This window comes from Anarhichas minor, unplaced genomic scaffold, assembly GCF_050575085.1.
Source record: "Anarhichas minor isolate MPS153535 unplaced genomic scaffold, ASM5057508v1 ptg000049l, whole genome shotgun sequence".
In the NCBI taxonomy this organism is placed as follows: Eukaryota; Metazoa; Chordata; class Actinopteri; order Perciformes; family Anarhichadidae; genus Anarhichas; species Anarhichas minor.
This window is the reverse complement of record NW_027466495.1, coordinates 1139452-1166364: the sequence shown is the minus strand read 5'-3', so window position 1 is coordinate 1166364 and position 26913 is coordinate 1139452. Positions and strand designations below refer to the sequence as shown.

Below are 26913 nucleotides of genomic sequence, written 5' to 3'. Positions count from 1 at the left end.
TAACTCTGTCTGACTTGATGGTTGTTGAGTTTCGAAGGAGAGCGAATCGTCTCCACAGCTCCCTAAACGCAAAGAGAGCAGCGGACGGAAGCACCCGTACCTGCGCGTGTTAATTAGTAGCTTCCTCGGGTCAGTAGTTACGGTCCATTAAACGGCTCAGAAATATCTACAAAGTACGGTTGGTGTGTAGATTAAAAAAAAAAAAAATTCGGACTTGTTTAAACCTTTAGATAAATGTATTTTTTTAACTGAATGGGGAGTGAGGAATTGCAACTATAGCTCGCGCACCGGAGGCTGAATTTCTTGCGGTCAGCTTTGTTTCAACTTTGTGGAAATATGTAAGTGGGACAAATGAGACTGAAACATGGAGCAGTCGGCTACTCTCGACATAGAGACGCTTAAGGTAAGCTAACAAATGTTTAAAAAAAAGTGCACGTTTGATATCATTTTGACAGTTCACATCGCGTGCAGCAAGGAAGTTAACGTTGTTGTTTTATTCAGCAAGTCCAAACTCAAGTTTCGTCACGAGTCCTCTCTGCAACAGGTGCACCCACTCATGTAATTATTCCGTTGAAACGCCTGCTAATTAAAGATGAACGTAAACTGTCTTTCAGTGGTCTCTTCGCGTATCTCCCTCTTGCTACGTACACCTGTTATTCTGTGTATTCTCCCCGTAATGTGACAGCCTATGAATATTCTGCCTGCATGCTTTCCTCATTATTATTCCACTCTAGCAGAGGAGGCAGTATAACCTCTGGGTACAGTATGTGTGCATCTCGTCTCCGTGCTGCAGTGCAAAAAAAAAAAAGCAGCTCGGTGTCGGGAACCCTACACAGCAGAGCTACTGTTCGGATGTGCACCCGAGTCCAGTCTATTGGCCCGCCACATGCATGCGCGCGCGCACGCACGCGTGAGCTATAGCGAGCGCACACACAGCTCTGGGCACAAGTCACGCTTATCGGTCAAGAAATAGCTCACTGCTCACACTTGACTCTGAGCTGATCCAGCACTTCCCACTTTGGTGACAAGTCTGCAAGTTTTATCTCTCAGCTAATTTGTCATGTTTGTGCTTTTATTTTTCTTCTTCGAATCACTGGAAGGTTCCACTATCTTCTGTAATTAGAACAGAAGGGGAGGGTGGGGGGCTTTGTAAAGATGGCTTTGTGGTATTATTATTTTTGTCGGTGATGCTCTGCTCAGTTTGGCACTTCGTCTGATGAATGCAAATGAAGCCCATGGGGGTGATGTCCAAACTCGGCCCTGTTGCTCTCCCCAGGGATTTGCTAGGGATTAGCAAGGAAATCTAGTGCACTCTGGGAGAAGTGTCTTGTCTGTTGACATCAGCAGTTTGCCGTCTTCTTCCTCTGCCATAGCCATCATCAATACTGAGGAAGGAGCTGCAAACATTTAGAGACTTAGCAAAACCAGCTGTCGTCGTTAATCAATGACGCAAAGGCCGGAGATGCCAGGGATGTTTTGTTGCAGGCTTCTGTGTTGCCAAACACCACTTTTTTTTTTTTTTTTGTGAAAGTGTCATCAAAAGCATGTAACGGCAAAAAGAAATTCTGCCAACAGTCTGTGATGTTCAGTCTTGTTGGCTGCATGTTCTGATTGAACAGCTGCGACCTTTCCTTGCGCGCCGGATTCATCGGAGATCTTTGATCCCTGCCGGTCTGGTGCTTGCTTGTGGGCTTACCTTTTGTTGCTTTCTGCCGAAGGAAGTGTTTCTGCCACCCATCCATAAAGGGCAGCCACACTGCAGAAGAAGAAGAAGCCATTGATGGCTGCTATTGTAACTCCACCGTAGACGATGGAGCCGCAAAACAATTGGATTTCACATCTAAGTGGAGCGACTATTGACAGCAGCACCCTCACTCGCATGCTTGATTGTCTCATCAACAAAATGGTGAAATGGGTACATCAATGCTTTGAGCAGCACATTTGAGAAGTGTAATTGGTTTTCCAAGTTACAGTCGTGCATACGGGCCTTCTCCGTCTCTTTGATTGGGCTTTCTATCAAACTAAAAAAAAGCCAGCAGAACCAGAATGAATAGGTGCTTTGATACTGTATGACAGACTTGTAGCGTTATTGCGTCCATCCCTTTTCCCTGCTGCAGCCTCAGCGATCGGGCAGTGATCATACGCAGGATGGATGAGCTTTGCAGTCATTAGTGCATCTCAAATGTTTTCTTACCTCCAGCTGAGGTGGCCCTGTGGCACCGCTGAGTGAGAGCGCCAGCCGATTTGCTGATTAACACCATCGCACATTAATAACGTCTCATTTTCTTTCATTAGGGGATTCTCGGCTGCATTTTGCTGCCTCCGCAGCACGTCACTGTTTGATCAAAACAGCATGTAGAATATCACCCTCTACGCTAATTGGTGAAGATGAGGCTCGCTGGCAGTGGGTAGGGGACTGCTGGGTAATTGCTGGCTTTGGCTGGATCCAGCTGTAACGTCTGTAGTCAAATCTCTGAGGACCCCCCCCCCCACCCACCCCCAGGTGGTAAACCATCCGTAGCTTTGAGAAGATTTCAGACGCATCTGTTTGTGATAATCTGTTGACATTTGTCTTGAACATACTATACCACTACATAGCTGTCTAGACTTTGCCTTTTTGGGTGAGGACTGTGGACTCGGTAATTGTTGGACTGGAAACGTTTTTCTCATCTTGGTTCCCTGAGTGCAGAGAAAAGTAGTCTTTAGACCTTTTGTGATTTGACGTTTGAGCGTTGAACCATTCTTAGTTCCAGACTTCTAATTGTGCGCACATTCATGTGGTTGTTGGCAAAGGTATAGCTTAATTTGTTGTTTTCATAACACTATCATTTTGAATCACTTGTCTTTGACAAAATTAACCAAGTACATGAACATGTTTTACTTAATAAGGAGCAGCATGCCCTTTGCTTTCATGCAGCTCCATTCCGTCCTGAAAAGTCCTAAAAGATACAGTTTGTCGCAACAGGACCGTGTTTTAAGAAGAAAAGCAACTGATTAAATACACATTATTAATCAGTAATGTCTTAGAATGTAGTAGGAAAACATTGCTGTTAATTGTATTTAGTGGCTCTAGAAAGGCAATGTAAAAAAAAAAATCGGATTCATTATTTAGTATCAAATTGGGTTAAATTCCACCTGATCTCACAAAACCACTTCTGAATTGTATTAGCAATATGTATGAGGACATACAATGGGGCATGTGCAGTTGGCAGGCGTCACAGATGCAGGAAACGGGGCGATGGACTCAACGGCCCCAGTGTTCAGGAGTGCAGTTTCCTTTTTTGCTCCATGAGTTGTGAGCAGTTCGGTTGTTGAGGTCTCATTAGTTGTTGTAACTATATGGGATTCTGGTAGTTTATTGATAATTGTTTTAAGAGTAAATGAAGGTGGGGTAATGCTTATTTGTTGTCCTGCCCCAGACAGTTGCATCATAGCTGCAAACGGAAAGTGTCCATCTGTCCCTGCATTGACTGACCACTGCTCCAATTTCATAATTATTATCAGGACTGTTTCTGTAGTTACTACAGTAAAAGGGCAACATGTTTTGGAGTGGTCATACCCAGTAAACACACCTTCTTCAGTCGCGTAACAATGCTTTTTCATATGAAGTGGTAGTTGTCAGACCGACGAAAGCTTACATGAACTGATAAATGGGAGTCATTTCAACATGGTGTGACGTGCCTGCACGGCTCGCTTTGTAATCAATATTTTGTTTCTGAAAAGTCAAAGTTGTTTCTCACACCCGCTGCAGTTAGACATCTTGATAAGTCTAGTCCAGCTTGTTTGTGAGAGTCCGCTGTGACCGGCATGCTGAGATGACGGATTGACAAAATGCCAGCCGCTATGCACTCCTCCATTTGCTCTGTGAATAGCCAAGCTTTAGGAGGCATGACTCCACCGGGGTAATATATGCATTAAAAGTCTTGCAAAGAAATCACACAGGATCCACTAGTGTTGGGAACAGTGGGTTGCCATAGAAATTACAAGTGCTGATGTTTCTCCTAGCAACAGTGGATTGAAAATAGACTGAATCTGTCCAGCAGGGGCAATGACTGTAGGCTAAAAGATAAATTTTCTTAATTGTCTGTGTTATTTAAATGCATTTTACGTTCTGAGTCTCTTAGATTCAAGTTCAGTGTGAGGAGTTTAGTGTCTCGATGATTATTTGTACTTGGTGTACGGTTTCACTGGAGGTAAAGTTGTGGTTGTAAAACAAAAAGAAGTAATCTGTGACGCTGCATTGAGAGTTTGTATTCAGCCTTTGTGTAAGAGCTTCTCATCACGCTCTTGTCCCTCAGCTGTATCACTGCTTAGATTGGAATCATTGACATTTCTAGGCCAGCGACATGGGTCATTTGTATTTGCTGCAAAGTCACAACATCCATTTGTGAGACATCTGCCACCGCTGGCAGAAATGACCATGATTGTTCATCCAAGGAACAGTCACTTAAAGAGTGCATTAAGTTGTAAGGTAGTGGAGGCTGCCATGTTTGAAGGTCATTATCCTGTGTTGGTGTTGTTCTGGTTTAGAGTTTGTCCAATCGTTCATGTCCTTCAAAGGAACTGAACGTGTCAATTATGGGAAAGATTTGGAAATATAGGCTTCAGTGCACAGACACACAATAGTTAATCAACACAACATTAATTGGCATCTAATGTGATGATTGACTGGCATTTTCAAGCAAAAATGGAAAAAGTGGGCGATTCCGGCTTCTCACAGAATTTGCTACTTTTAACATTAAAGTAATTAATATTGTGTTAAGTTTTGTACTGTTGGTTGGACTAAACGATGAAGTCATCTGGACAGCCTGAAGGACATATGCCTATTTCTGGCCCCTGCTGTTTACCAGCTGATACACCACATGCAGCTCACTGTTGTGCCTTGTTTTACAAAACCAAATCCAATGTCTGGCGATCTGTAATCACCAAAAATTCATTAGCTGCTCACCCTTGTAAGGGATATTGCTTTATTGCAACAATAATCTGTTCCATCACAGGCTGAGATTCGGTGTCCTGGTTGTTAAAACACACTTTCTGCAGCATTGCTCTTCCTGTAAGCAAGGGAAGTGCAGTTTATATCTGAACTGGTGGAGTGAACAGGAGCACAGGGTACAGTTTCTGCCTCTATTTAAACCTGGGTCAAGTCATTTAGTTCCTCTTGGAAAAGAGTATTTAACTTGCTGAGCTAAATAATCTCAGCTTGTTCTGCCACAGTTAATGAGAGCTGTCAGGGACACGCACTATCTAATGATACCTGCCATCAGAGCCCTATGCTAATGACATGCGGAGTGTGGATGAAGCACGTGGGGCCTGGATTCTGACTAAGTAATGCATATATTGCACTGCTGGGGTCTCACTGGGGATAACTGTGCGCAGGTGTGTCAACATTTCAATGTGTTTCATGTAATTAACTTGTTTTATACTGACAAGTTGAATATATATAGTTGCTCTTTGGAAGTACGAGGAACTTTTCAAAACAATCTTTGACATAATAAAGCTGCTGCTGCGGGACATTTGAACTTGGTTTGTACCAGCAAGTGCTTTGCTCTTTTAATTATCTGTAAAGGGAGGGAGGGGTGGGGCAGGCAGAACAGTTGAGGGCTCAACCAGCCTCGCAGCCTCTGATGGGGGAGTTTCACACTGTCAGCCCGCGGTCACGATCGGCTGGAGAACAGCTCCTGCTCGCCCTCGCCTGGATGACCGCACTTGACAGACATCATCCTCTCTGATCTCAGATCAGAGCTCGCATGTAGCAGCTTCCCAGTGGCTGGCAGGCACTTAGTTACTCAGCCGGAGTGGAGAACATTTCTCTGGCACCAAATTGACCCTCTTTTCCCATAATCCACCTCCTGTTTTCATTCCTACTGAGTGGCAGAGCAGCAGCCTGTGATTTGCTCGTTCTGTCAAATGTCCTACATGAGGACCTTGACTTTAGAGATGTCCTTTTCTTAAGTCATGGACATGTCATAGAAATGTCAAGGGCTTTGCTTTTCAGGACTATAAACTATATTAATTGCTACAATTAGTTTCTAGGTTTGCCTGCAGAGTTCTTGTATTGACTTAACAAAGAATTGTAAATATATTTTCTACTTCTGGGCCAGTCTATCCCTCAACTGATAGCTAACTTGTAATCGATGAATCTTGACTGATGATTCCCCCTCTCCAGCAGAAATAAACACACCACCATGTTTTTTTTCCAGAGTAAGCACTCTGCTCTCTCTTTTAATAAAATAAAGTCACCTAAATGCCACTTTCTGTTCGGCACAGAGTTTGATAAATTACCCTGCTCCTGGTTCAATTTCTAAAAGTGTGTAGGGCCGGTGTCCCAGGGCATGTCATTACAAAAGTTGCAAACAAAATGAAGCTGCAACCCTCATTAGAAAATGTCATAAATCAGTTCCCAGTGTGTTACAGATCGAAATATCCCCTTATCACTCCATTTAATTGCCAAGCTTGGATGTTTCACCTTAGCTTGCATATATGCATTGCTCTCACTATTAATTCTTCATAGTAGCACCACTTATTCAAAAATAATTGTAGGATTAACCAGCCATGCCTCAGCCCAGAGTCATTTTTAGTGGTGCTTGCATGGTAATAACCACTAACGATATGCGATTGCTTCGGAGTGAATATATTCTTGAAAGCGGCTAACGGGAAAGCTGCTCTCTGTGTTTGTTTTCCAGATTACCCAGGAGCAGTTCATCCTCGCGTCCCAATCCCTGCATCTCCAGCGACCGGGCTGTGACGCCGTGTACCCAGTGGGTCTGTACGGCTGGAGGAAAAGATGCCTCTACTTCTTTCTGCTGCTGCTCTTGGTCACCATGATAGTTAACGTGGCCCTCACCGTCTGGATCATAAAGGTCATGAACTTCTCAGTGGTGAGTACAGCGCGTATGCAACATATTCATGAGTGAATGGGCTTCATAGTAGCTGCTGTTTGTTGTGATACTACAGTTGTTCAAGCTGTACCCAATATACTGTATATATGCCAAAAAAGCATTTAGTCTCAATACTGGGCTATGTGAAAATAATGACAATATCAATCTACTACTTTGCATGGTTTACGGTCTCGAGGTTAATGAAAAGTTTGTCAACTAACAATAATTAATTCATAATTTTACTGTATGTTGATCCAGTATATGTTTTTCCTTTTATTTCTCTATGTTGACCTTAATCCAAAGCCTAATTTATTCACGTAGACCCATTTGAAATGTGTTACAGGCACCATATCTCACGATGTGTGCTTTGTCCCATGTTGATTTGATAAATAATTAGAAAAGACTTGGCAGCAAAGACCGGCTGACACAGAATGTGTAAATCTCAAACGAAAACCAAACGGGCAGATGCTGCGAGCTCCTGTGACATTTCCAGGGACAATGCAAAAACAATTTAGCATTTCTTCAAGATACTAGCGGTGGCAGCATCCTCCCTTTGTGACTGATGCGTCCCCTGACTACTGCCGTCACTCCCCTACTCCTTCGCCTCCCATCCATCTGTGTCATGAAGTAAAAGACCTTATCAGTGCTGTTGGTGTCGTTCCAGAAAATGTACTTCGCTGCTCCCCATCTCTCAGGACTCCGGCAGCTCAATAAGAAAAGAGGTGCCACTACATCCCGTCCTGTTGGGATGATAGGTCATACTTGTATGTCCTGGAATCTGAGCACCGTTTCCTAGTTTTATAGTCATACACTGTTCTGAAATAGCTGCTTGACAACACCAAATGTCACCATCTCACCATTTTTTGGCTAGGGGCATGTATGATCACCCATCTGGAGACATCTCGCACAAAACCGTCTGTCCAAAGGCGTCGGTGTTAACAACAAAGTTTCTCCCAAAGCTTAACAGTTAGCTACGAGATCTTTCATCTTGTAGGTAAATGCTATTCTTGTGAAGAAGATTGTTGATAAATTGCGTTCACACCATGTAGTTTAAACCGCAATTCCGAGCAGCCGAGTGGGGGAAAAAATGTTCACGCCGATATCTGACACTTGGTGAAAATGACTACAGCCATGTGAACAAACTGTTGGCAGAGTGGCCACTAATGCACCACCGCTGGCATTTACTTCAAAATTAAATCCAATATTAACACTAATGCACAGTAGTCTCCAGGGTTATTTACTTTGACTTTAGAGAGCCCACTAAAGACATTACACAACTGTTGTTGCAGACTCAGTAGTACCCCTCATATCTTGTAAACGGATCTTCTATGTTTAAAAGTGTTTTGAATCACACGCCTTTTTGTGAGATGCCTGAAATATGGTCTGTGGTTACCACAAGCTTAAGAGACCTAAACATTGTTCAACAACATAAAACACGTCGGTAGATACCCCTCTTATGAATGAATTAAGTGACTTAAAACACTAACAAATGGCTAAATGAGACTATAAAACGTCATCATGCTGACTATTCCGCCTTTACAGCCTTGTTGTGTACACTCACGTGACCTTAGTATAGTTAATTTATTCCCTAATTTTAGCTTTTTGCTTGTGGCGGTTGCATTTATGCTTTAAAAAAAATCATAAAAGGGGTTTACTTTATTTTCTGCAATATTTCGAATTCAATGAAAAAATCCCATTGGCTTTTTGTTGAGGAAACCAATAATGCTCCACGCTGTACAAATTCCCAAATTTGTTATGTCCTCCAAAAGGTGTGGAAATGTGTTCCGAGGACTTTGAGATGTAGTGCAAAAGACAAAATAATTTACAGTAAGTACATTAATAAACATGAAATGCCTTTTTATGTGCTCAAAATGCCGACTTCACTGCTAATTCCTGCTCAAAAACCAAACACGTTCCATCCATTACCAGTTATTGTTTTTGTGGACAGAAAACATTTCACAAGTGCCCCTGGATGTGCGACTCATTCGTTCTTGACTTCACATGGTCTGTTAAGTTTTGACTGGACTAAGTGTTAAGTATTTGCACCATCTTTGACACCTCGCCTCCTCTGCACTGGATGAAAACGTAGCTCAGTAAAGCTCAGATGTGATGAGGCAGAGCCACGTCATTCACAAAACATCCTCTGTCTGCTTGTTGAGGACAACAGGGTGACTTCATTTGTTCATTTAATTTCACTGATGCTGAGGAACTCATCCTCAGGCCTTCGGCACGTCCCGACCAGACTGTTGTAACGCCCTCCCGTTTGTCCCGCCTCCCTCCTACTCGTCTGGCTGACTGCAGCGTGTGCTGAACTCGGCACACTCACCACATCGCCTCCACTTCAGCACAGGAGGGACTGAAACGTCTGGCTGCTGACATAGAGTACAAATACAGTGGGTACGGAAAGTATTCAGACCCCTTTAAATTTTTCACTCTTTGTTTCATTGCAGCCATTTGCTAAAATCAAAAAAGTTAATTTTATTTCTCATTAATGTACACTCAGCACCCCATCTTGACAGAAAAAAACAGAAATGTAGAAATTTTTGCAAATTTATTAAAAAAGAAAAACTGAAATATCACATGGTCATAAGTATTCAGACCCTTTGCTCATATTTAACAATATAAAATGAACTTATATAAAACTTATATAAAATTAACTTTTTTGATTTTAGCAAATGGCTGCAATGAAACAAAGAGTGAAAAATTGAACGGGGTCTGAATACTTTCCGTACCCACTGTAACTCCACTCTCCCCACCCACCTCCTCTGCTCTTCTGACTTTGTCCTCCCGTCTGTCCCCAATCCTGGCTCTCTACCATGTATGATGGAGTTTCTCTTCACTCTACTCCGCCTCTATAATTTACGATCTCAATCCATTTGTGCAGCTAGCACTATGGACTCTTTCAACGCATCCCACGGGGCCCATCTGTTCACTCGGATCCTAACAAAGCTGCTGTCAAACTTTACTTTGCTCATTGTGGTGTGGCAAGGTATAACTTTGTCTACTACTATCTATCTACAATAGGGGTGGGGTGGGGGGGCAAAATGATTCCTGTAAGAATGAAGATTTTTTTTTATCTTTTAAGATTCTAAATCAATTCACAACTTTCAGAAATGTATTTAAAAAAATGTTTTTCTACAAAAGAACCTAGATATTGCCACTGAACTACTCTAAACCCTGTTATCTACCTATACATACATACATACATACATACATACATACATACATACATACATACGTAAATATTTATTCATTTATTTATTTCACAAGCACTCTAAAAGCAGTGAGCGTACATACAAAGTGGCTAAATGAAAAATGCAACGATTTGATCCACCAGGTAGCTAACAGGGCCGATGCTAACCTTATCAGGCAGACATGATCAATCCATGTTAAATACAGTCTTCTCGCCAATGTCATTATAAAACTCTGTTTCCACAATCGGCTAACGTAGATCTGCACGAATCAGATTCTTTTGTCATTTCCGTGAATATTCTCAACATTCCCTGCCACATTAGCCGGGTTCTCCTGACTCAGCCTCCCACTGCATGCAGCCTGTCACCCCGACACCACCGAGTGTCTGTGGCGGTGTCACCTCGATGTCATGTCCTACTTCTTGCCTGTCACTCAACGCTGCTGCCTGTCTACCAGCCCCGTCTGGCACGCTGCCGCTGCTGCTCTTCCTAATGCAGTTCAGCAGCGGCGGGATTCAATGCTGTAACCCTTTTAAAATCAATTTAGGAAAATCATCACAACACTGATGATCATGATCATGTTGCAGGATGGAATGGGAAACCTTCAGTTGAAGCAGGATGGGATCCGCCTGGAGGGAATCTCTGAGTTTCTCCTGCCTCTCTACGTGAACGAGATCCAGTCCAGGAGGGTAAGTTGACTCCTTTGCACCTCTCAACAACTGAAACTTGCCTGTAGGTTAATACTTTGCTGCACCGATAAACAAGGATTAACTACCATCGGCTGAAAGGCATGTGAAAATCTCTCGCATGGAAAGATCTCTCCAAAGCTGCAGACAAGGTATTGATCTCACAATGTTGAAGTTATGATCAATTCATTTGCAACAAAGGGAAGCTTCCCTCGGAGCTCTGACTTGACGATACTTTGATGTTGCCTTATATTTGTGCTTGGATAGGAGAGATTACACTCTTACTCTCTCTGTCCTGTGCTCCTCTCCTCCTCCTCCTCATTTCCTGTCATCCTCCAACAGTGCACTATCAGGGCCTCCCATCAGCAGGAGATGGGTAATAGGCTGCCTCTCAGCTCCTCTCAGGCCACATACAAACCTACAGGAGATTACAGACGATTACAGAGGGACCAGAGTCCCCCCTGCTGGATTTCCAATCAAACCCACACGATAAATTCCCCTCTTCCACTTCCTCCCTCCCTCTCCTCCTCTTTGATGTTCAGTAGATTAACCAACACGGCTCCAGTGCAAAGTTGATCCAAATGTTCTTCTCCCACACGAATCACAGACGTTCGGTTGGATCATCCTCTTTTTCAGTGATTAGGCATGCTGCAGAAAGCAATTTCAAGCACTGGAAGCTGGGGTTCCGTGTAAATTTGATTTTTGAGGGACGTCAATGGAGGAAGTGACTCGATAGTTGGTACAATTTGCCACAGCAGATTGAGAAACAACTTGAAATTGCCCCCTCGTGCTCTTTGATCTTGTAGTTGGAGCTAAATGTTGATTTTTTTTTTTTTTTAAATACAACAGTCATGTGCTTAGCAATAGCAAACACCTCAAGGCCCAAGCCGAACATTGGACAAAGCCAATATTTCATTCTCCGGTGCAATACCAGCTGCAGACATTTTTACTGTCTTGTTTTACAGACGGGCTGTGCAGTGGCCCCCTTATCTACCGGCACCAGAGATATTTGCGGGACAGAAATCTCTGTGGGTCACTCGATATTTCTTACCTGAGAAAATATGTCAAGCACTGCGAGAGCGGGGATTATGGTTATCCAATGAGTTTACACCACAGTGCACAGTGCTGTTGTCCAGTCAGATAACCACCTCTGATCAATAAGTCATTACCACAAACGGCAGCGAACTCCGTAGTACACCCCAGAAGTTAAATATAGTATTTTATTATTATTTCTTTATATGTTCACGGAGTCCAAGCTGCTGTCAAGGCTGAACTCAAAGTAGCTTTAGTTTGACTTCTCCTGGATCAATCAGTGCTTTGAATCTTCTGCAGTGACTGAAGCCATAATCTGTGAATACCAATTGGAAATGACTCCCTCAGTGTTGTTGGCAGGAACTTTGATAGCTGGCAGCAAATAACAGGCGAAGCAGCCCCTTGAATCAGCGCTCTCGGTAGCATTTTGTGAAATGAGAGCTGGTAACTTTGCACAAGCGCTTTACGTTGGATGCAATCCCTGCCAAGTAAAAACAAAACAAAGAAATGCATTCAGTACAGCAAATGGGTTTTCGGGAGCTGTGCAAACACTTTTATAAGCCATTTGCAGTCATATTGTGTATTACAGATCATTTTTGCATTTTGCACCCAACCCTGCGGTTCTCCTCAACTCTACTTTAGCGTCATGCAGCTAATCGTTTAAGTTTTACAGCACATTACTTTACTGCTTTGATTCACCGTCTTCTTCAGCTTAGTTGGCAACACCAGCAAATAAACTCTACAAAATGTATGCTGCATACCGAGCACTGAACAGCAGACGGACAAAGTTCGACTCGCCGGTGAACATAATTGAGCATTTAGCAGCTAAACAGCCATCTCATTCCCTTGGGAGTTGGAGGAAACTGAAACAGACATAAAATGAAAGTAAATATTGTTCTGCACCAAGTGGTTAAAAAGTCAGTTGGTACAGTTTTAACTTTGAGAATTATAGTGTTTAATGTTGTCACAACACGATTTTACTGCACAATAACTAAAATGAATGAAATACAATCTATGTCACCCAGCCTTGCCATTATACAGACTGTATACCGGGTTATATAATGTGTCTCACTCTGTACCTTTCACATTGTGGTGGCAAAGTGCAGACTCCAGAACCGTATATTAGTGTTGATGCTTCACTTTGCCTGCCTGCTGTGCTCTGCAGTGTATGAACCCAGGCGGTCACAACTGCCTCTCCAGACTTCTGATTTGGTAACAATGCGACTCTGGCAGGTGAAAAGACTTGAAAATTGGAGCCCCATTGTTGCTTTCACATCTGACATTGTGGACCTTGCGGGGCACTCCTGCTTGAAGGTCCAAGTGTAACTACTGTAATGGGAAAATATGTCATAGTCTCATGTGAAGGTTTAAAGAATGTAAGTCCTAAAAGTGCAGACACCAAACTGTAGTTTCAGTAGATGACTTTAATTAGTTTAGTATCCAGGTGTCTTGTTATCTGTTATCATTGTGCACTGTTTCTTTCTTCTTCGTAAGACAGAGACACAGAGAGGCCTTGATTAACAGAGATCCTCTGTTTGAAATACTTTTGACTTCCTTTGTGACGCGTTATCTGAAGTTGTAAAGGCGTAAACCTTTGCATGCAGATATGATGTGTGAGGGTAAAGAATGTCTGTTCTGTCTCTGCAATGGTCATTTTAACGATGTCACAGTGGCTTCAAAGGAAGCATCTGTTGTGAGTTTAAACTGATTATTGTAAGGCAAACTGTGAACAAAGGGATTTGCAAACAGGAGATAAAGCATCTTCCTGACTGTCTTAAATGAAGTATACTAAGGCTCGAAGGATGACCTGCCTTTAACTGTGTTCTTTGTGTATTCTTGTTAGCTAAAGCAGATAACAGGAAGCTGTCTGAGTATAAATGTCCATGCATTGTGAGTGTTATGCAGAGCACTCATACAGATCACTGCAATGTGTCTGTGAGACTGTTCTCTTTGCTTGCAAGCAAATAAATTGACTTTACAAACCTTGATCGTTCATCAAAACTCTGTTTTACTTTATATTGATAGAAAACCTCAACTTTCTTCTCCCGACTAGTCATAAGAAATATTCCACAACACTACAGACACTCAAAAGTATAATTGTTTTAATATGTGTGAACATGGCTAGGGTCGAATAGTCTTTTTCTTTTTTGCTGAGGAAGGCTCCTGAGTGAAATGATCAGAAAGCTGTTTGAATTCTGTAAATGCTAAAGAAATATGCTTCAATGGTTTCTTTCTTATCGTTTTTACCATAGGGAACACTGGATCCTCCTTTACCAAAGGAAAGGAGATAATGACATCACACAATTCCTCGCGGCGGCCGCATTTAAATCGCCTCACTATTCTGCCGTCGAAAACATCTGCCGTCGCTGTTTGATTGTACTCCATGGAATACGTTGAAAACATCTTTCTTTCTTTGGAGATGTGATTCTGTTTGCGACAGGAATCTTTGAAATCAGACGCTTGAAATTTCACAACAAAGTTGGCTGTAATTTCATACTTTTTCAAATCTGTCACACTCGCTCGATGAACATTGCGTTCATGATTTCCAGTGTTTGTGAAGCTAATTGTTTGAGCCGGCATCTCTTTCCTTTCACGTCCGTCACACAAACTTCAAACATGGATTAGGTAATACCTGGTCAAAGACTAATGTGTGTTGTCTGTGAGCCTAAAGTGTGGCTGTTGCAGCCACTGGCAGAACACGTTGGTTTCTGTCAATGCCGGTGAAATGGCCGTTTATTGTTTGTTATGACAAACTGGCTGCTGATGCAATTTTCTGTTTCTCTTACTTTTGGAAGCTTTCGATTTTTTTTTAAGTTTAATAGAAGATAAATTATTCAGGATGCAATAATTCTTTTTTTTTTTTTTTTTTTTTTTTTGCAAAATTCCCATTTCATCTTGTTGAGCTAATGCATTTTTGATTTCAGGTAGATTTTCTGCAAACACCTGAAGGGAATACACAAAGGAAACAAGTCCTGGGATTTGACTTAGAATAGCTCCTGTTGTATACACGCATCAGAATAATAATGTCTGCTGCTACTTGAGGACTGCAGAGGTCACATTAGATTTGATGAGCAAATACATTTTTAGCAGAGAGGCCAGTCCACTTATATTAATTAACAAAACACTAAAAACAACACATCTATTCCAGTGAATTTCAATCATGGTTGAAAGAACTGCAGGAGCAGATTTCAGTGACTAGTTTCCTCCTCTCTCCTTGAATGTGTTTAGAGAAACAAAACCAGCTGCTGTAGTGTGTTAGCCTGCAGCCTGTTTGGCCTTTGATTTGATTGCACGCGGTTAAAGGCCACTGATGCAGACAGCAGGTGGACATGAATGGAGGCAGAAGGCCAGCAAAGTACAGTAGATACAACTTCTCCACATACGGGTCTCCAGAATTCTCCCAGAATTTCTGACCCTTAAAATTGCATCTTTGCCTTGAATTAAACACTCAGCCTCCGTCTGAGAAACGATGTTGTTTGAGGCAACACAGTGCCCAGATACAGTTAATCAAATCTCTGCTGTTCAGACTGTTGGCTCTCCTTATTGTCTCCGGAGACCCTGACTGATCTATAAATAGCATCAGATGCAGGTATATCTTTCATTGGAGTGAAACTTCTCCCTCACAGAGTCTCCCCTGCTTGCATTGGCGATGCATGATTGTAAGCACCAGTCTGCAGATGACATCCACATGTTTAACGGTCTGTTTAAAATCAAAGCTTTTTTGCAGCAGTGCCCCAGAGACCTGAACATCCAAGCTTGCTACAGCATTACATTGAAATACAAGTATCCCAGAAAACATGTTCCATACCAGCCTGTGCTCTGCATAGAACGAGCCCGCCTGCAATGTTTGGATGGGGAAAATGAAGATGTAATAAGCATGCCTTTCAACTCGACGATTTTTTAAAAATTCATTATATGTATTTGTTCAGCTCAGTATGCAAATTAGCCTCTAGCACAATCAAAAATAATTAAAATTCAAATATATGTATGCAAATATTTGGTTAGGATTACGTTTAAATCCTGAGCAGAGCTTTTATCTGTGCTTTAAAAGTCTGCGCTTTATCGCTCACAGGAAGGGTGGTACCATCATGTGAGGTTGCTTTTTAGACCAGTTCATCGAAGCAGTGTGCCATGCTGCTGCTGTTCATTGTGTGCAGGGAAGCATCCTTTTCCTTACAGCAGCCACGGTAATCTTTCAGGCAGACGGGGCCCGCTGCACCTACAACAACGGGCTCCATTTACGTGCATTCATTCTGATCTGCACTTAACCTTTCTCAACGGGCGCAGTGGCTAGAAAGCCTTTTTATGTGATCTCAAAGACGTGTTCAGATCACCGGCGTCCCAGTCACGGCCCTCAGGAAACTGTTTTAAGACCGAAATCTTTAAAGGGACGCTTCGAATCAAGAACTCTAATTTCTTCACGAGGCTGTGCTTCCCGGAGAACTCCCTTTCATGATGCATATTTATATTGGGAAGGCGCAAGGAGGGAATGAAAATCAACCGAATGACCTCTGCAAAGTTGCACGCCACACTAGCTTGAGATAATGTGCTACAATTTATTAATTTGCTTATTTTAAGGAGCGCATAAAGTTCATTAAACCTGGTAGATTGCATTGTGGCATAACCGTTATCTCAATGCTAATGTTTCACAGTTGCTTCTGTTCTTTTGGGAGACAGAAGTAATGTACACAAACACTGCTGTATACCTCCAATGTGTGCATACACATGTGGACCCGTAGAGTATGGTATGTACAGTGGAGTTGTAGTGATTAGTAGATCTTAATTAATGAGAAAATTAATTTAGCTAAGATTTCCCCTACTGCTAAAGGTAGTTAAGATCCTAATATAACATATTTCTTTTCTCTTCTCTCTCCCCCTCTTTCGGTCTCTCTCTCTCTCCATGCTTCCCCTAGGATAGCTTGTTGGTCTTGAGGTCAGAAAAGAATGTAACGCTGAACGCCAGAAACGACCGCGGCCAGCTGACCGGTCAGCTCACAGTGGGTGAGTCTCCACTCTTGGCCGCCGTACACATGGTCCAGTTGGAAGCTGTTTTATTTGAGATCATAAGTCGCCACTTGCCTACGACAGCTGATGGGGAAACACCTGCTGTGACATCACTGTCGGAGGTGTGGCCTGAAGGTAGTTTTTCTTTTTGCCTTTGTTTCATTTAATGTTGAAATAATCATGTAATTGTCAGGGTATTATTTTACACTTTGGTTCAGCCTTTATCTCTCTCTCTCTTTATGTACAAAGTGATCTTAGATTAATCCAGCTCTGACTGTAAATTGCCTGATCAGTCTTATTTTGTTAATGACTTTAATCAAGATCAGCGGAACAATTAAGCTTTAAATTCTCTTTAATCGTCTCTGTGCCTTCAGAAATTACTGTAGTGTCTTCCAGATGCTAACCTTTGAGGCTCTTATTGAAAGGGCAATGGATTCTTCTTCTTATTATCTATTTCAACCATCAGTCAGTCCAAATTACCAAAGTCATTTACGTGATTAATGACCACTGGAAAGCATATGACCTGCTTATTAGCATTAATAGCTATTGATCTCGGCCAACGTAAGTTGAGAGTTGAGACTGATTTGACAAGACTGGTGATATGACACTTTTCGGTTACGCTTGACCTTCCTCAGAAAATTAGTGCCTGCTTTTGTAGAAAGTGCATTTTGACTGAAATTAGACGAAACCTGGCGAGAGTAATTAAATTCCCCAGCCGCTGCCGCCGCAGCCCGTGGATTAATGGCAGCGCGAGAAAGGCAGACGTTAAAAGTTTCTGCTTTCACATCTGGAAAAACACCAAAGTCTGGAGAACAAGAATTAATATTCCTCACCAGATTACTCATTTGTCTCCATCCATTGTAAAAGCATGGCTGATCCAGCTTTGTTAGGAGCCTTTCATTTGCAGTGCAAGCACTCTACACAGTATTTCAGATTGCTAATAGTCTTACATGCCCAAACATAGTTTCCCAAAGCTGATTTGCAAAGCCATAAGGCAACCTTTATTTGACAGCCCCATTTACAAAAAGAACATTATTGTTGGCATTGCAGACTATAAAACTTTTTAGGTGGAAATCTGTTCTTTTAATGGGTTTTAATTATCAAACTTCCAGCACCTCACTTGGGTGTAATCAGTGTTTCTAGTGTTATAGTGGTGAAAGCCCAAAAGCGCCAACCTGGATGTCTCCCGCTCTGCAGGACCCGAGGCCGTGGAGGCCCAGTGCCAGAGGCTGGAGGTACGAAGTAAAGACGGAGGCCAACTGCTGTTCACTGCAAATGAGGAGGAGGTCATCATGACGACACAAAAGTTCACTGTCACAGGTAAATGTGCTTATAATCGTCTGTGTGAGAAATCTGTCCGAAATGACCGAACAAAAACATTTCAAAGGAAACCAGAGCCGGCTTGAAGGAGGGAACGGGTCTCAGTCTTGGTTATTTGGTCCATACCAAGGTTTGATTGACAGCTTTTACACCAGATTGAACAAACCAGCGCCCTAGTATAGTTTCTTATACTGCACTGTAGATGCCTTTTTTAGTGGGTGCCAAGCATTGAGGTTGAATACCAAGCCGTAGTAAACACATGCTTGGCTTTCATTTTATGAATTATAAAAGTATACATTCTTTTTAGGCTTGGAAGGCGCCGTGTTTGGACATTCAGTTGAAACTCCCCTGATCCAGGCGAGGGCTTCTGAAGACCTGAAGTAAGTTCATATTCATTGACTTAACAGAAGTTCATTAAAGTTTAATGTCACATGTTCATATCCTGTTCAATTAAAATGAAGATATTTAAATAATGATGATAAATGTTCCATGGCATTTCAAAGTCGATGCCTGTACTGAATAAAAAAGTAAACGTGGCAGTAACCATTATTCACGAGTATAATTATTTTCAAGCACCCTCTTGTAAACTCAAGCGTCTACTGGTCGGCTCGTTATCGCACACATTTTAAAACTAGACTTGACCATCGTTTTAATTTCACAGCCGAGGGGTGAGCTAATTTGTTAGTTATTCTCTATTGCAGTCAGGAATTGATTAAAGCATGGGTATGGTTGAGATGCGTATTAAACTCGTACACAACACTCCCAAGCATGCGATACCCACTGCACTCCGCCCGAGGCTCTAAGCCCCGAGTCGGTCCATTAACGAGCTATAACGAGTGCGGTTTGTTGTCCACCTTACTGATCCTGAAGGGAGGGCTGGGGATCAAAGTTGGCAGAAAAAGCAGTGTTCTTGCATCTAATTCCTCCTGAGTGAGAGGAATACTGATGTGGTTCACTTTAAAGCAGGCACACACACACACACACACACACACAGGATTCACACACAGGCTCAGCTGAGGGGTGACCATCTGCAATGTGGCAAAAATCTTAACGGGAGGAAACCGAACAGGAGACAGTTAGGACTCAAAAGCTCCAACATGTTTGCTTCATTGGCATTCCCATTTTCTTCGATTTAAATACATATTTTGTCAAAGGTATTAAATGTATGCATTATTAACGTCACATTCTGTTTGTGTGGTTTAATTTAATACATTTTCAAAAATCCTTTCTTCAGACAATTTCAAATTGGTTCCTTCACTAACAACTTACTGAACTATTTTCAAACAAGCAGATGTACAAGCCGTACTGCCAGGGCTTTAAATGAATGTCCCTTTTATCTAAAACCAATTTATTTTCCAAAAACCATGTAAAAGAATTACAGCCATTAAAAAAAAAAAAAATGTAACAAACTGAATTGTGTGGGCTATTAATGACGAGCCGAAGAACATTTTTATGATGTTTTTCCTTTTTCTTAGCGTCTGTTTACAGAGGAATTGGGTTGTGGGCAAAGTCAACAAGCTGCCATTACTGCAGTGGCATATCAGCAAACCTGTTCGATGTGTTTCAATAATATTCAATAGCTTTGGCAGAACCACATGTAGGCTATCCCGTAGAACCTGCCACATGTTATATAATCATCAAATGGTTATAAGTAATAAAGATTCCACTTTAAGAATTTTATTTTTCTCATTCGATGTCATTAAAGCTAACTATGTCTCTGTACAAGATGAAATATTCTTGACGAAATAAGCAATAATCAAAGAAAAATATTATAATTGTGCATTCGTGACCCCGTCGCTTGTTGTGAGAAGCTAACTCAGAAAACCATAGAACAGTCTTGCTTTTACTGCAGTCAGTTAGGACAGTTGCACAATTTATACTGGAGAGCACATAGCAGTAACTCTGCCTGCAGATTAATCTGTAACCCTATTTAATTAGGTTTGACACAAAGATTCAGTCGCCATCATGGAGCAGAAAATCATCACCATCTGTGAGAACTCCCTCTCCCCGCCCTTGTTCCTTTTAATGTCACCAAAGCCGGCACTTTTTCATCATCAAGCCAGACAGTAAATTATGACCCGCAGTGCCCTGGTGATTGATCACACATGTGTAAATCTAATTTATCATCCAATATGAATTAGGGTGGCAGTATCATATAAGAGTTACTAAAATAAAAACTGCTATCATGAAAATTTTGTCTTTTTATAATTATTTTTTCTCTTTTCCACTTTGCTATATTGCACTCAGAACATCTCATTTAAGACTTTGATTATGCTTTTTATAACGCATAATGCTTTTTTTATTTCTTCTAAAGCTTCGACATCTGTGTTCGAAGTGGAATGTGCATTGTTTACACACGTTTACCCACCTCACCACCAACCTGAAAGAGAGACAAAGTCGAACTCTTTTCAAACCACTCGCCACCTGTTAGTGCACGATGAAGATACTCGCGTCCATGTTGCCCTTCTTTCCCTCTTTTAAAGAAATCCCATTCTCTTTGCGCTGTGTTGTATTTCTCTGCGAGCCAACGGTAATCTGGGAGAAAAACAGAGCCGAGACTTAATCAAAGAAATCCACTTGAGATCTCACTTTTCTTTGAAGCACCTGTTCTTCTCCCCGAGCGCTTTATCTGTGTACGCTAGCGCTCAGGTTTGTCTTCACTTGTCATCATCATGCTGCTTCTGAATAATTGAATATACCGACTATGATGACTCCATTGGCATCTATTTCAACTATCCTGGTGCACTTCATCGTCAATAAGTTTACAGGATTTTATCCATATTTGCATATGAAAACAGTCTGAAATGTATAATTTGAGTTACATTTGCTTCCTGTATTTGTGCTCACATTTATTTCAGAATAGAACAAAGTACATTACATGGATTAAATGTGTCAACAAATAAAAGTAATTTAGGAAATTTAAGCTCACAAATAATGTGGGTTACAAAACGTTGATGCCTTCCAAAATGATTGCTAATGGTTGTTTTTATGACAATCAAATAATTGACTTAACTTTAAAAATTCAGTGCGCTTCTTGTTGTAGAGAGGCAGTAGTGCTGAAGCTTAACAGTTGAGTGGTTTGAGTTCATCCACTTTGTCAACTGCACGCCCCAAAAAAAAGTATGAGACATGTTTGTGTGTGGTGACTTATGAATAATTGCACTTGTGCTGAGGAGCCATCAAGAGCAGAGGCCTTGGTGTTGAGGTCTCCAAAACAAGGGCAGTGCCGTTATAAAGTGGATATAGTCCTGCAGGAGAGATGTCCGTTTGTCATGTCCTGCTCTCACCTGACAGTGATCTCTGTAATTTGGTTTCACTCTCAAAATACCCTCTGGTGCTGAGTTCAAGGACAGAAATCAAGACAGTCAATCGCGGGAATTTTGGCTCCGATGATTCATATTATGACTCCCGAGCTAGCTGCCCACTCAGTCTGATACTAATAGCACCCCTCCAACCAGAAATTGCAGCCCTAAATATGAAAATATTTCTGTCAATTACATAATCGGATCATTTTGTGTCTCATTCTGGAGGATGTTGCTCTGATTCCTGATGTCCCAAATGCACCTGAATCGGCAGGCAAACTGTGAGATAAATGCCGTGATATTTCTCTCGGTGAAGCTGTTTTTCTAGTACCACTGAACATTTCACTGTGATTCTTCTGTCATCTTTGTTCACATTCGGATAGAGTTCGTCTATTCCCTTGACATGTATGGAAGACGGATGGTAGATTGGACGTCTGATCAATGTGACAAAAACTCTCCAGGTCTCAGCCGTGTCGGGACAAAAGTGCTTTGTTTCTCTTGATGGCTGCTGCTTAAAAAAGCACATAGGAATCTGTAGTGAGACAAGTCTGACATTAAGAAGCAAAGGCAGACCAGACCGGATTTGAAGGCTCTCTGATTCCCTACAGTGCAGACATCACATAGTACATGTCTAGGCACAGCATCAGAGAGCAGGAAAACAGCTTTTCATTTCGTTTTCTCTACATCTCTCGACAACTGGAGCACTCTTCAGATTTAAAAGTCTGTTTGCAGTGCGGCCAGCCGCGAACCCCCCCCCCCTCCCCCCCCTCCCCCCCCCCCCCTCCCCCCCTCCCCCCCCTCCTCTGGTTGATCTAAGCAGCTTTCAGGACAGTTTCTGTCTGTAGCTGTGTCTACACAAGAGTGACAGGTTCATTAAGAAGATAAAGGCAGAACAGAACAACTCTTCTTGGTCCCACTTACCTCTGGTCAGAGTTTTCTACCGCCAGTTTGTTGGGATTGAGATGCAGTGCAGCAGGAGTGTGTTCTTTTTTCTTTCCTTTTTTTTTCTAGTTTTGACCGTTGCCAAGAAAAATGGTTGTTCCCTGGTGTTGTGACGGTCTTATTTGGCCGTGAGAGAAATGATTGGACTGCAGAGGAAAGAACATTACATACAGATACATTGGAAATAATTGGTTTTAAGGTTTGGGACGGACTCGTTTATATTTGTCAGTATAAATAAACTACATATATCATTGCCATACAGGGTCCGGGGTCTGTCAAAACTCTACATGTGTTTTTTGCATCGCATAGCTAAAGTGGACCGTAAGATGATTGGCGGTAAACTCCTGATCTGTATCACAATTTCAAATGTCATTTTAGAGTGTCCTCTCCATTAGGGCTGCAACTAACAATTATATCGTTATCAGATTTGTTTTTACTCTCGTGTCAACAGCCTTATCTACAATACAAATCTATCATTGGTTGGGCTACGGTGTGGTTTTCATTGATAGCGTCAAATGCCAAGCTAAGTCGAAAACAGGAGAACAGTGGAGTAAAACCGGCTTTTATCTGAAATGCTATCAGCCAACTGCACTAGTTGTAAAGTTAAACATATTGTTTATTTTTGTCACTTATCCACAAGAACAGAATATTGTGAATTGAGTTAAAACTAAAACAAGAAAATAACAAAAGACATACGTAATCAACATGTCGTGATTATGTAAGGTAATCGCAGCATATCTGGGAGAGAGAAAAGAGCAGAGCAGAGCTCTACATTTCTACAGGTCTATGGCACTAATAGTCCCAGGTCAAAGACATTTCACAAATCCTCTCCAAACTGTATCTACTGAAAGCTGATTTAAAGTCAAAGAAGCTTTTCAAATGCAGATGAAATTCATTTGCTTTTCTTTTTTTTCTTCCTTATTCCAAGAGCGCATAATCCGAAATGTGTGTCACTTTCAGAGGGTATGGAGATTTAAGCGATTTCAAGACGGCTCCTTAAAGTCTTCTATTTAAAATTCATTGAAAACAGATTTGGGGAAGATGGGGGGGAATCAATTTGCAACGGTTATGAGTTATGAAAACAAATTCCACATTGATTGGCTCTTGCACTTATCTTTCCCTGTGTACACAAATAGTCCACGGGAGGAAAATGAAAATCGCATTAGCCTCTGTGTTGTTGAACGGTCAAATCAGCTGATACAATTATGGGCTGTTTAGGAGCCCTACTGGATTAGAATAATGAGAAGAGCTAATTAAACAGGAACAGCAGCTTTAACGCCACAGGTGGAGAAGCAGTTGGTATTACTAACACCCAAAATCAACGTGCTAATGTAGCGAGAGTCTAACAGAAATCAAAAAGATGCTTTCATGTTTTTGTTTTTGACAAATATTACAGATGGATATTCCTAAACTATGAGCTGGATAACGATCAATATAACCTTAAGCTGATCTTGTAACCTCGGCTCTTAAATCACACTGAAAGGCAGAGTTTTAGTAATGCAAACATCTTGAAAGTAGACACACAAATGATTGATTTTATGCACTAAATCTCTTAGCTTGTGCTTTTTTTTTTTTTTTAGGCTGGAGTCTCCAACACGGACCTTGACCATGGAGGCTCCCAGAGGGGTGGAAGTGAGTGCTGCCCAGGGGCCGCTGAAGGTCAGCGGTCGAAAGGATCTACAGCTGGAGTCCACGGAGGGAGAGGTGAGGACGATTAGAAAGGATGCTCCAAGTGAAGACTTCGTGCCCTTGTTTATTTGTATCCCGTTTAGTTTTTTAGTTATAAATGTCAATTAATTTTGTATTTTATTTCCATAGGGTTGGCGTGTGAGATGGGACATATGTTCTCTTTTATGTGGAATAATGGACAATTTACAAATTGTATGTTTAAAACAAAATACTTTATGACGAGATTAAGACTCTACAGCGCTAAACATAGTACAATTGAGGCTGAGTGAAGTATTTTACAAATTATACATTTTAACCTGATGATTAAAAAGCACCCTTGGGCGATGTTATTTGAAGGACTTCCAGCATGTCTCTGATGTTTTATCTCCCAGATACTTTTAGATGCCAAAACCATTCAGCTGGGTAGTCTCCCGCTCGGCGTCTACACAGAGTCGCCCAATCAGGCCTCCCAGGAGCAGGCCGTATTCGAGGTGTGTGTCTGCCCCAGCGGCAAGATCTACCTGTCTCCTGCCGAGACCAGCTCCACCTGCCAGGCCATGAGCAACATCTGCCTCTGGAGCTGACCTGGGAGCAGTGTTGTTGATGGGGGACATCTCTGACATCTGCTCTGGAGCTGCTGAGATTGAGAATCCTCCGTTGGTACATTTTACGGAGAGTCGAACTCAGCCACAGCGGAGATGGAGCTTGAACTCTAAGCTGAGTTCAGACCAGTACGGAAGTGTCCGAGTCGGCTGCCTGTGATGGTCTTTTGGATGTCAAGACAACTGACGGGGTTTGAGGAATGGCAGTCAGAGTAGCTCTCTGAAATCAGGAATTTCACATAAGAACAGGAACGTTTCCCACTTCCTTATATTGGAGGCAGAGGACACACCCTTTATTTTTCTACTTCATTGTAGACATGCAGTGACTATTTTCAAGATTTAGAAAGGGTAAATGAGAAAGTGAATCACAGGTGCCTTCAGCTTTGAAGGAACTATTGTGACTATTGTGTAATATCGAACCTGTCTTTGTAATCAGAGTTAAAGTTAAAGTTTTTTAACGTTTGATGTGAGAAAAACAAGTAAGCACAATTCTGTCATGTTTTCTTCCCAAACAATCCAGATTATTGATTTTTTTTTTTTAAATAAGCTCAATAGATATTTTAGTTTTTTCTCCTGTTTGCAGCTATTTAATTTGAAATTAAACATGTTTTTATGTGGCACACATTGTACTCTGAAGTTTAACTGTGTTAAAATTAACCAGTTAAAAACAAATGCAAGTTCTGCCCCAGTGACTTCTTCACTTTAAGGTAAATACTCCACCTTTTCTTGATGAACAAGAGAAAATTTGGTGAAAAAAACTGTCTCACAAGAAGGTCCATTAGGAAGCTGTTCTTGTGCTTTCGAGCATATCGAATGATCTTCATCAGCAGATGGAGTTTGCCCAGTTATGGTGAGTGTTCTTTTAACATTATGATAAATTAAAATGAAGTTAAGTTTGACTCAGTAAATTATCTATCTTGCTTCTTTTTATATTTTGAAGTCCACTTGCGAAATTCAAAGAAAGTGTGCTCATTTAATTACCTGCTAGTAACTCTCGCTTCCCTCTGAGACGGCGCTCCAATGTGGAGTTTGACTCGAGAGGCTGGCTGACCTTGGCACTGCAGCTGAGAGCAAGGGAGGCAGGCAGGCATGCTGGGGTGCAAAGCCTCGCTCCACTCCACTTCCTCATCCTCCATCATCGCCCTGCGGCAGAGACGGGCTCGTTTGGTAAGAGCCATGATGGCATTCTAACAATAGCTTAGCTGCCTTGTCCAGATGTTTTTTATGCTTCAAAGATGCACTATGAAAGATTTTGTTTGAAAATGCACCTGTAATGTCACTCTACAACAGAAGAGCGTGAGTTAAGATGCTGCAAGATTCACCTCATTTGCCCAAATTGTATAGTGACTCATATTATACTGGTGTCTTTCTGCCAAATTAAGTGACGAATTGTATTTGATTTAAACTAAATTATTTAGATCATGCATTCAAATGATGCACCGCCTGACCATAACTGAGTGGCTCAACACAGCTACTATGGTTACCGTGAATGGGAAGGACTGATGCATGTACCAGGAAGAAAGCAAATAAATATCTCAACTAAAAGGACAATTGCACTAAAGGCAAGGGCCTGTTATCATTGAAATAGCACAGTAATACAGAGAATAAATTAAGATGGACTCAGAGTAGACCAAAAACAGTCTTCAAGGCATTCTACTTCTTAGCTTTTCTTCTCTGCTTTATATACAGTAAAAAATGAATACATGTCGTTTTTTGTACCACAGCATTTTACACTTTAGCCATGCTTTCCTGTTTGTGACTTCTGTATATGGCGATGTCATGAGCATACCTTCTATAGGTTAATAATAGGTTATAGGGTCAAACTTGCGTCATAGAACTGATGTGGAGTAGTGTCTTTCAAGCTCTCATTTAATTAAATTTTAATTCAGTCAGTATGAGAGGTAAACAAGATTACTGCACAAAACTAATTCAACACATTCCTTCATTTAGTTGAGAACTTACACAGCAGAAAAAAGTCATAAAAAATAAAGAACCTCAATGCTGCAGATTTGTATTTTACCCGAGGGAGTTGCATGCCATCAGTTTTGGTTCAGTATATTGATTTTAAAAGAGGATTGTGACATCACTCGATCTGCAGACATGTTCTTGAATGCAGTTTATCCTCGCTGCAAGGAAATGTAATTAGCACAGAAACCTATAGGGTATAGTATTAATCACAAGTGGTAATGGTTTATCTAAATAATCTATCAGAAAGTTTCCCTTATCTAGGAATTTCTCACAGCAATACAGATTTGGAGAGCTCTCCAAGTTGAATCTTCACTCCAATA

The 26913-nt window shown here is 41.5% G+C and overlaps 1 protein-coding gene across 1 annotated transcript; it reads left to right on the top strand.

The window, feature by feature from the left end:
- The first annotated feature begins 31 nt into the window (after nt 1–31).
- LOC142971754 (zeta-sarcoglycan-like) lies at nt 32–26376 on the top strand. The gene is made up of 8 exons (XM_076112409.1): nt 32–403; nt 6684–6878; nt 10657–10758; nt 16701–16788; nt 17989–18111; nt 18419–18491; nt 23936–24059; nt 24416–26376. Exons 1-8 carry the CDS (start codon nt 365–367, stop codon nt 24605–24607), a joined length of 936 nt encoding a protein of 311 aa, XP_075968524.1. The 5' UTR covers nt 32–364; the 3' UTR covers nt 24608–26376.
- Nucleotides 26377–26913: the final 537 nt, after the last annotated feature.

Excerpts from the sequence above, each read along its gene's own strand:
- LOC142971754 (XM_076112409.1), top strand. The coding sequence starts at position 365 with ATGGAGCAGTCGGCTACTCTCGACATAGAGACGCTTAAG. Across the intron at positions 404-6,683 it reads TCGACATAGAGACGCTTAAG|ATTACCCAGGAGCAGTTCAT; the intron begins GTAAGCTAACAA and ends TTTGTTTTCCAG. Across the intron at positions 18,112-18,418 it reads ACAAAAGTTCACTGTCACAG|GCTTGGAAGGCGCCGTGTTT; the intron begins GTAAATGTGCTT and ends CATTCTTTTTAG.